General features: G+C 45.6%; 1 protein-coding gene across 1 annotated transcript in view; it reads right to left on the bottom strand.

Annotated features, from left to right (window-relative positions):
• Positions 1 to 4,388: 4,388 nt before the first annotated feature.
• frs3 (fibroblast growth factor receptor substrate 3) overlaps positions 4,389 to 9,785 on the bottom strand; it is a 19,682-nt gene continuing 14,285 nt past the window's right edge. Inside the window, exons 2-7 of the mRNA XM_008319739.3 lie at positions 8,169 to 8,294; positions 7,983 to 8,071; positions 7,296 to 7,482; positions 7,034 to 7,195; positions 6,294 to 6,415; positions 4,389 to 6,198 (exon numbers count right to left, since the gene is read on the bottom strand). Of these exons, the coding sequence (XP_008317961.1) occupies positions 4,885 to 6,198; positions 6,294 to 6,415; positions 7,034 to 7,195; positions 7,296 to 7,482; positions 7,983 to 8,048 (1,851 nt within the window). The 5' untranslated portion in view covers positions 8,049 to 8,071; positions 8,169 to 8,294 and the 3' untranslated portion in view covers positions 4,389 to 4,884. The remainder of the gene's footprint in view (positions 6,199 to 6,293; positions 6,416 to 7,033; positions 7,196 to 7,295; positions 7,483 to 7,982; positions 8,072 to 8,168; positions 8,295 to 9,785) is intronic.

Raw genomic sequence — 9,785 nt, 5'->3', positions numbered from 1 at the left:
CAAACCTCCCTCACTTCACATCAGTGGAAACGTCTGAAAAGACACGCCGAGACGTTACCTCACATGGACTCTGGAGCTGCTTCGGATGCTAACGTTGACAGAGGAGACACGCAGCGCGAGCATCGTGAGGAGCTAGCTTTGGGGAACTCGGTGACAGGAGTAAAGATTTTAGATTTAGGGCTAACGCTCCATGTTAACTGTTTTTTTTTTTTTTTTACAGTCACCTGTTGTGTGAATCACTCTGTTCCAGTGTTAACACTGACAGTTATGAGAAGTCATGGCGGGGGGATCATGATCATGTGATGTTATGAATCATAACAGAACAATCATGACTTAAAGACAGACATTAAATTTGATTTAAAGACAGCAGCAGCTCTTCATGACGCTGTGATCGCCATCTACTGGTTTAAGAGGGAATAAAAATATTCCCCTTTAAAAAACACACACACACTAAGCCTCAGTACTGCTGTGTAAAAGCTTAATACACTGGCAAACACGACCTCCTGTATGGCACTGTGACCGTGAGTCAGAGCAAACACCGAGTCCAACCGTCCACACGGGAACATTGTTCTCCTTCTTCTCCTTATTTTTAAATTTCATGACTTCAACTACACTGTGACGATTGAAACAAAAAAAAACAAAAAAAAAACAAACAAAACAATGTACTTCAAATAATAAGACTGTGGTTTCACAGCTCTACTTTTTTTTTTTTTTTTTTTAAATCTTACACCTTTACACACCGGTCTGATTCCGATCAACGAAAACAATGAACTATTATTGCAAAAAATGTAAACATCCCTCGCGACCATTTCAGTCAAAACGTCGGCACACACACGGTCAGGATTTGGCCTTTTTGACATTTTGGCACAAACAGAAGCAGCAACTGTCAGATTCTTGGGTTATTTCGGCTTCTGTTTCAGGAAAGGGCTGGACTGAATTTGTATGATCCGTATCAGCTGGACTGAGATGGTTATTTTAAGGAATTAGAACAAAAACAAAATGAGGATTTGAAGAAACAACGATGTGGAAAAAAAATTCCTTCCGATCCTCGTACATCCCGTCAAAGTCTGTTCAATTTCAACAAAACTCTATTCAATTAAAACAGATTCTCTTCAGGCAGAGAGGGTTCTGTCCTTCATCACAATCACAACAATAACGGCTCCTCCTCCTGAACGCCTCCTCTCGGTCATGTCTAGGACACAACAATCCAGAGGAAAAAAAACAACAACAGGTTTTTACAGTGAAAACACGTCGACAAACAAACAGGTTTTTACAGTGAAAACACGTCGTCTCTGTCCTGGTCTGTGTTTTCCGTCGTTTGCATTTCAGTTTCATTTGCATCGTTAGTTGCACAGAAGCCCAAACATCGCACTGATCAGAAGTCGGTGATTTGTCTCTCACTCTTCACTCGACGACCTCCGTATGATAACAACAAAAATAAAAGAAATAAATCAGCGAAAAGACCACACACACACACTCCGCTGCGTTTGAAGGCCTGTGTCTGAGTCTAGAACATTTCGACCTGTATCTGTTGCCGCCGGAAAAATCAACCAACGTGATGACAACCTTTATCTGCTGCCGCCGGAAAAATCAACCAACGTGACTCGAGATTCAACAAAAAAAAACCAAAACAAAACAAAAAAAAAAGTACCATGAGACGACGGCGTCCGCGGGCCTGTGCTTCCGTCACACACCCCACCCACGCCCCTCTCCTTAGAACAACAATCTGAGTGAGAAGTAACTTTGGCCCAATTACACACTGACGGTGGAAACACACACACACACACACGGTGCTACTTCTATAAACAACACGGTCAAAGGTCTGACGTCACGTCTTGTTGCAGAACGAGTTCCTGCGTCGGCTACTGTTAGTATTTACACGTAGCAGCAATAAAACCCTCCTCTGTGATTATCAGACGAGGGATGTCCGATATTAACTCTTTGCCGATATCCGATACTAGGCCGATATTGTCCGAACAACTTAATCTCCGATCCCGATATCAACAGATACCGATCCAGGCCTGGAAATATTTATGTATTTATCTGTTCAAACCACTGTGTGAGTCGCTGACACCAGCATTCTCCATACAATCCCCTGATTATTAAAATAAGCTGCAATGCTGCCATCTAGTGGCATTCAATTTCATATACAGCCGTTTTTCCCCTAAAACTATTTTCAGGTCACACACATCATTTGGAGAAACCCAGGCATTGCGTTATCGGGTTTTCATTATCGGAGGAAAAAAACGACAACGAGAACATCTTACAGATGTTACATAATTATGCTAATATCGGATCGGCCGATATTATCGGACATCCCCAACAAAATGACATATCTCGTCGTCTCACTCTGAAATGGCCGTGGATGCAGATGAGGTGGAATGTGCAGTTTTCATTACTTCCTAAAATACTATCATCCTTAAAAATGTCCGATCGGGGCGTTTGTGCCCCCCCTCCCTCCCTCCCTGCCCCCCCGTCCACCCGTAGCAGTTGCCCTGATGCCCTTTTCTGTCCCGGCAGATCCTAATGGCACATTTGATTTGAATCATCGTACAGTTAGTAATTACGTTTTGGCACTTGATATAAATACAGTCTCTCTCTCTTTTTCTTAAAAAATATAATCACGCACAGTTATAACAGTAACACACCAGTTTCCAGTGATCATTTGAGGTGAAACTTTGGTCTCTGTCTTTAACCGACCGACTGGATTACAAAAGGCTGGTTGTCTCATGAAAAACGAAGGAATCACAGTGAGAAAAAAAAGAAAAGAAAATTGGAATAAATAATCATCAGACTGAATAAATAAATAAATAAACATGTGATTCAGGCGGTTGATAAGTAGCCTCTGAAACTACTGTCGACTGCACGACAACAGAACCCACAGAACCCTCTGATGTCGGGGAACACCGTGACGCCACCGTTGGAGGGTTGTTTTTTTTTTCAGCATCTTCATCCAAACAGTGAGAAGAACCTCAGCTACAAGGCTGACTGACAAAGTCCAGGAAGGGCTTGGCCTCAGAGCAGGAGAGAAAGTGGAGAAAGAGCGCCTCCTAGTGGCCTAGGCTCGAAAGTGCAACGTGACAAGCGTATATATATATATATATATATCTGTATGCAGGTCAGGGGTGAAATCGCAGGATATGTTACGACGAAATGCTACTTTTTTATGTTTAAAGGTATAGTATGCAGGAAAATCCTGAATTAAAAAAAACATTGAATTATTAAAAAATTTAACATGTCACAGAAAATACACTATAGTGACCGCCCCCATAAGAGAAAAAAATAAAATAGCCACAAGGTGGCGGTATTGAACATCGAAGTGCCCCAGCTGCCTAAAACCCAGAGGCAGCGGGAAGCCGTGGGTTGGCAGAATAGGGTTAGCTGAGCATGACTTAGTCTCAAATCAGTAAAAATAAAAATGTTTGTCTGGTGAAAGGATCAGAACGTTGTGTCGTTTGTCTGTAGTGTTGGAGTCGTCATTACACAGCACATCCAGCAGGAGGACAAAACTCCACAAAATAATTCCTGCACACTATATCTTCAGTGTCTGTGAACAGAAGGGCGCCCTCCACTGGTTGAATCCACGTGTGCTACTTTATCAACTATTCCCTTCTTCTTCTTCTCCTGTCGACTGTGTTCACCGCGAACTAAAGTCAGGCTGAAAACTTTTCCCCAATATTTGATAAAATACAATTCCATAGGATTGTGTGCAAAATGCTCAGTCGGCGTACGACAACAAACAACAAGGTTAGCCTCCGGTACTGGCCACGTGTTTAGAGCTAGCTGCGATGAGGTATGAAGAAGCATCGACATTTTAACATCAACATTTTCCACCTCCGGGAGTAAAAGGCCCTGTTTCTGACTTTGATAAAGGAAAAAAAAAAACATAACATGATATGTAATCAGGGATGTCCGATATTAGCTTTTTGCCGATATCCGATATCGTCCAAACACTTAATTCCCAATTCAGATATCAACTGACACCAATATAGAGGGCAGTGGAGCCCTGGTGGTCAAGGAAGTTAAGTGCAGCCTGCTCACCAAGGTGATGGGTTAAAGCAGTGTTTCTCAATTATTTTATGCCATGCTCCCCCTAGGGGTCAAAATTATTAAAATACTATTAAGGGCGTGGTAGTATTTATTTATTTATCTGGACAAACCAGTGTATGATTTGCTGTAAACCAGTATTCTACGTACATTCCCTTGATTATTAAAATAGAAATGAGCTGCAATGCTGCCATCTAGTGGCTTTCACTTTCACATACAGCCTATTTTTCCCAAAATCTATTTTTAGGTCACACATCATTTGGCCAAACCCAGGCATTGCCTTATCCAGTTTCCATTATCGGAGGAAAAACTGATAACGATTCTTTTGGATATTACATAATTACGCTAACATCGTCGGCCGATATTATCGGACATCCCTGTATGTAATGTAATGTAATGAGTAACTATGGTTTCAGGGAATCAATTTGTTGGAATACAGTCTGGTAATAAATACGTCAACACAAAACAGAGTCAAAGTTAAGCAAGAAAATCGTAGACATTTTGATTCTCGGATATATGTGTGATTTTATGCTTCTTTATGAATTTGAACTCATCCTGCAAACAGTGTTTTTGTTTTTTTGTTTTGTTTGTTTTTAAAAACCCACACACTGTTTGTCTAAGAACTGACAGAATTAAAGGGAAAACTCAAACTCAGAGTTTTCCCCGCTTCCTTGTTTATCCACAGGTGGGCGCCAGTGAGTTTCTAATTAGGTACCTGTTGTGTATCAGTCGGCCCGACAGTCGGATGGATGGATGGATGACAGTGAAGGGTCCAGTGTGCTAAGGTGAGGAAAAGCCTTCGTCTGTGGCGGCGGTTCCTCCTGGGTCCAGACGCGGTTACAGAGGCAGGTCTGTGCTGTTGTGGCGAGTCTTTCTGGACGTCCCGTCATCCCTGGGGAGGGCTTTCTGCAGGTTGGACATGGCGGCCGTCTTCTTCAGGTCAATGACGGCGTAGCATTCACTGCGGCGGGGGGCCTGTGCTCCACACTTGTTAGGTGGCAGGCGCTGGTGCTGGGTGGGCTGGGGCTGGGCCCCCCCGCTGCTGAGGGCTTGGCAGGGAGCCTCGCCCTCCAGGTCCACCTGGATGTAATTCAGCTGCCGTGAGGGGGGCATGTGGCCGTGCTCGCAGCCCCCCACCCCTGCCCTTGACCGCCTGCCAAAATCAAAGCTAAAGATGCCCCCCCCTCGGTCCGGCTGGCACTGTCGTGGATGCGGGGGGCAGGCGTGGGGCAGCCGGGGCTGGACCTGCTCTGTGTTGACATAGTTCTGCAGGGCGTCTCTGTGGACGCCCCGACTGTCCTGGTGGTACCCGTTGGGCGTCCCCGGACCTTCTGAGAACTCGTACTCGTCGAAGTCCTCCTCGTCTTCTTCGTACTCCTCTTCATCCTGCTCGTCGTCTTCCTCTTCCTGCTCGTCGTCCCGCTGCAGAGCCCTGTACTCCCACACGGGGGGCAGCGAGGGCAGGTTCTCGTAGTTGAGCAGAGTCGTCCGACGGTGACCCCCGCCCAGGCTCCTGTCGCAGGGGTAGCCCTGCAGGGGCAGCGAGGCGGGGCCGTGGGTGTGCAGCAGGGAGTGGGAGTGACTCTCCCCCGTGCTGCTGCTGCTGCTGGAGCCCACGGACTGCGACACGCTGCTGGGGCTCAGCCGCTGCTTCCGCCCCCCCCTCAGGCCGTTGATGTTCTCGTAGGTGAGCTCCCCGCTCTCGCAGCCGTCCGGGTGCTTGTGACCCGGGTGGCGAGGGTGAGGGTGGTGGTGGAAATGGTGGTAGGAGTGAGAGTTGCACCGGTGCACGGACGGCTCGTCTCCCTCCGTCTCTGAGCCTGTGGCGCCCTCTACTGGCTGAAGGTTGTGTGGATTGTGGCCGAGCCGTTCCCTTTCCCTCTCCCTCTCCAGCAGATGGCGCTGTGCCGGAGTGGGACCCAGCCTGAATTTGACCTCCTGCGTGGAGGGTTGCAGGAACACCTGAGCGTCTTTATGCTCCTCCAGCGGACAGCAGCGCAGGCTGGGCGCCGGGTTCCCTTGGCCCACGACCGGCATGGCGCCCCGCGTGTTCTCTGGGAAGGTGGTGGGACGCACCTCAGGCAGGGAGTGCACACAGTGACGCATGGACAGATCCCCCTCCATGCTGACAGTATTCACATAAGTGTGGGTCTGGGGGGGGGCGAAGAGGGAGGGGTTAAAAACAAAAAGAGTTCAAGTAAGGAACTGTGACCCAGCAGCTGTGACCCAGCAGGATCAGGTCTTACCTGGTCCTCCAAACCCATGAGGCCGTGTCCGTGGTCATCACCAAGAGGGGGCTGTGAGGAGTCCCCTCTGATGGGGTAACCGGGGTAACCATTGGGAAAAGCCTGAACAGGAAATGCTGGGGCTAGACGTAAAATATAAAGGCACAGATTAAGGATTTTTTTTAATATTGATTCAGCGCTGACTAATACGAACTCACAGGTTCATCTGAGTGAATAAATGACCACAGAGCCCTGTAAAAAATTAACATCTTAAGGAAGTAGAATGGGGAAATGACTTCAGCTTTATTATTTTCTGGTTGTTGAGTTTTAATTTTTAACTTTTTTTTTTTCCCTGAACACTTCAAATGTCACAATAACTTCTTTGAAGCCTTGGTTAAAACAGAGACGAAGTGACGACTGATTAAAACACAAACTTAGTATTTTCTCCTGTAACAAGCAGAGATTTTAATTAATATAATTAATAATAACAGTTAATGACAAAAGTGTGTAATGTCATAAAATATTGTATTTAAAATGATTATACATTATGGAATTCAGAATCTCCTTCTCATTTTTTTTATCTTGTTCGTTCCAGAAAAAGTTTCTTTGAAGAGACTAAGTTTCTTTGAAGAACTGGCCACTAGGAGGAGCTGTTTCACATGACAGTCGTATTCACTAAGCAGGTGAGACGCACTCACATGTACATATAAATATGAAGCATCATGTTGGTGTGTGTGTGTGTGTGTGTGTGTGTGACTCACTGTTGGGCGTCTGCGGCGTCCGGGACATCTCCATCTCCGGTGTGTGACCGCTGCGGCTCATCATCATGGACTCTTCCACCACGTTGATGCTGTTACACTGCATCAGCTCCTGCAGCAGGTTGAAGATCTCTTCTGCCCGGGAACATTTGAAGGCGAAGATTCCTAACGTCGTGAAGGAACAACATAAACAACAGGACGTCACGGTCGGTCACAGTCGGTCGGTCACGGTCGGTCGCCGACGGTGTCATGTTTTCTGACATACCCTGCCCGGTCTGACAGCGGCGTCCGCTCTCAAAGGAAAACAAGTTGGAGTCGTAGCCGTAGCGGCGCAGGCACAGATATGGCCACCGGATGGCGTCCCTCTTGCGTGTGTGTAGAATGAGCTCGGTCTGCGTGAGCTCCATGACGCCGGAGCCCAGCTCGTTTCCCTCGTCATCCACATTGGTGACCTGAGACACACACACACACACACACACACACACACAGAGTCAGGTGTTTATAGCCGCTAACCGCCGTCCTGCCTCCGTCCAGATCTGACACAGGAAACTACGGAGTGGCTAACACAGTCGGGGGCAAACTTTATCACTCGTGGGCCACAAGGGGGGGTTAATAGACGGGGGCAAACTTTTTCACTCGTGGGCTACAATGGGTCAGGAAATAAGTGTGAACTAAGATAAATAACATGTCAAAGTCATGCAAAAAGGCTAAATGCTAAAATGTTTTTAGCATTTTCTACACCACTAAATGGGGAAATGTGGGCATTGCAGGGAAAAAAAGCAGAAATATAATGATAATATAAATTAATAATACAATTTGGACAATTTTAGTGGGCCGAATTAAAAAGCCTAACGGGCCGCATCCGGGCCCCCGGGCCGTAGTTTGCCCATGCCAAAGTGTACAAAATTCTCTGGGAAAAAAAATAAAAAGTAGTTTATTGAGGATTTCTCACCTTAAACTTGGTGAGGTGGTTGTCTCGGAGGGGGTCTCTGTAGAGACAGCTCCAGCAGCTCCCCATAGCTTCAGCGGCTCAGCTGAAACCTGCTCCAGATTCAAAACAGACACAGGAAGTCGTCATGTGTCGTCCTGAGACGTTTCATCTGATGTCAGTCACAGACAGAGCCACAGACACACTCACTCAGTCCAGGCCATCGGTGTAAAGGGATCCTCGGTTCAATCCCAGGATATTCTACTGGGCATCGCCGTCACAGGCCACTCAGTCTGACGGACGGACAGCTGTGAGAGGAACACCACGTTCTCCCCCCTGGAACCAACGACAGCAGGAAGAGGAGAACGTTACTCTGTGAAAAAATCTGTTCTACAGTCTTTAGTCTTCAGCTGGGATTTTGATGAACTGTGGTTAAAATTTTAGATTCTACAAATAAAAAAGAAAAGAGGGAAAAAAAAGACAAATGAAGAAAGTTTCATGACTAAGAACAAAGCCAAGGTTAAAAGTTATTTTAAAAAAAATCTGAGACCAGATAATCACTCAAATATAATAAACTCAAATTATGGAAAATTACAGCACAAATAGAGAAACATTACGGAAAAAAAAAACATTCTAAGAATGGAAATTTAAATATCTGAGTTGACAGCAGTGAAGGTTTGTAGTGATGTTCAAAATTCAAATTTTGTTTTTGTTTAAGGAAAGAAAAATTGAAAACAGCAACAGCCAAACTGGACCTCGGTCTTTACTGTTCCATCACAGCAGTCGCTCCACAGTTGTTGACCGACCTGGACAAAGGTCAAAGGTCAAGATATACTGACATCTACAACAGAGATATCAGTATACCTTATACAACAGTTGTCACGTATGTTAGGATTTCCTAACATTTAAACAGTAGAATTACTGAACAAGTCAATGGCTTTATGACACATGTCCACGAGATGGGATTCAAACCAGCAGTCCTTTGATGAGAGGCCTGTTCCTTTAACCGCTTGGCCTCAAGGAACGGACCGCGGTTACACTGCCCTCTGTAATTATTTTTTCTTCTAAATATAAATGTGTAGTGGCGATATAAAAACAGTAGGTGGCAGAAATGCAACAAAAACACTGTAGCGTGAGTGCAGCTAAACACGTCAGTCACCGCCGAGTATTTTCTGCTTTACGTTAGAAGAGCCGCGTGTCGTGACGACCGACTCATTCAGATGAGTCTGGAACAGGACGCAGTTTAACGGCAAGAGAACTTACTAAGTTAGTTACTAAGTTAGTTAGTTAGTTTGTTTACAAACACAACACCACTACATTTCTGCATTCATGTGTATGTAAATATAAACGACGATAAACATTGTCAACTACTACAGTATCTACGTCACATCATCACATTAACTCATCATCTGCCACCGCTACCAAAAAAAACAAACTACACTCACCCTAGTTATATCCGATATTATGTAGTAGTACGTGTTTAAATTACTGACAATAATAATAATAATAACAAGTATGAGTGACAGCTGTTGAGAATACTACAGTACTACTGCAGTACTGCTTTGTTTTTGCGCTCAAACCTTCAACACAGCAGCGGTTGGAAAACACCGTTCAACCTGGGCCTGCACATCTGACTGACACGCGTGCGCGCGTACTTACACATGCGCGCACACATGCATTCACACTCGCATGCTCACTGGCACCGATTGCTACCTTGAATCAAATCGAGCTAAAGAGCTTAGCCACACGGTTAACACTTGTGACAGTGAAGAACGGTGTAACTGAGCAACAGACACAGACACAGACACACGCGCACACACAGCCCGT

This window comes from Cynoglossus semilaevis, chromosome 11, assembly GCF_000523025.1.
Source record: "Cynoglossus semilaevis isolate Cse_v1.0 chromosome 11, Cse_v1.0, whole genome shotgun sequence".
Lineage (NCBI taxonomy): Eukaryota > Metazoa > Chordata > Actinopteri > Pleuronectiformes > Cynoglossidae > Cynoglossus > Cynoglossus semilaevis.
Note: the sequence above shows the minus strand (reverse complement) of the source record. Positions and strands in the feature narration are given on the sequence as shown.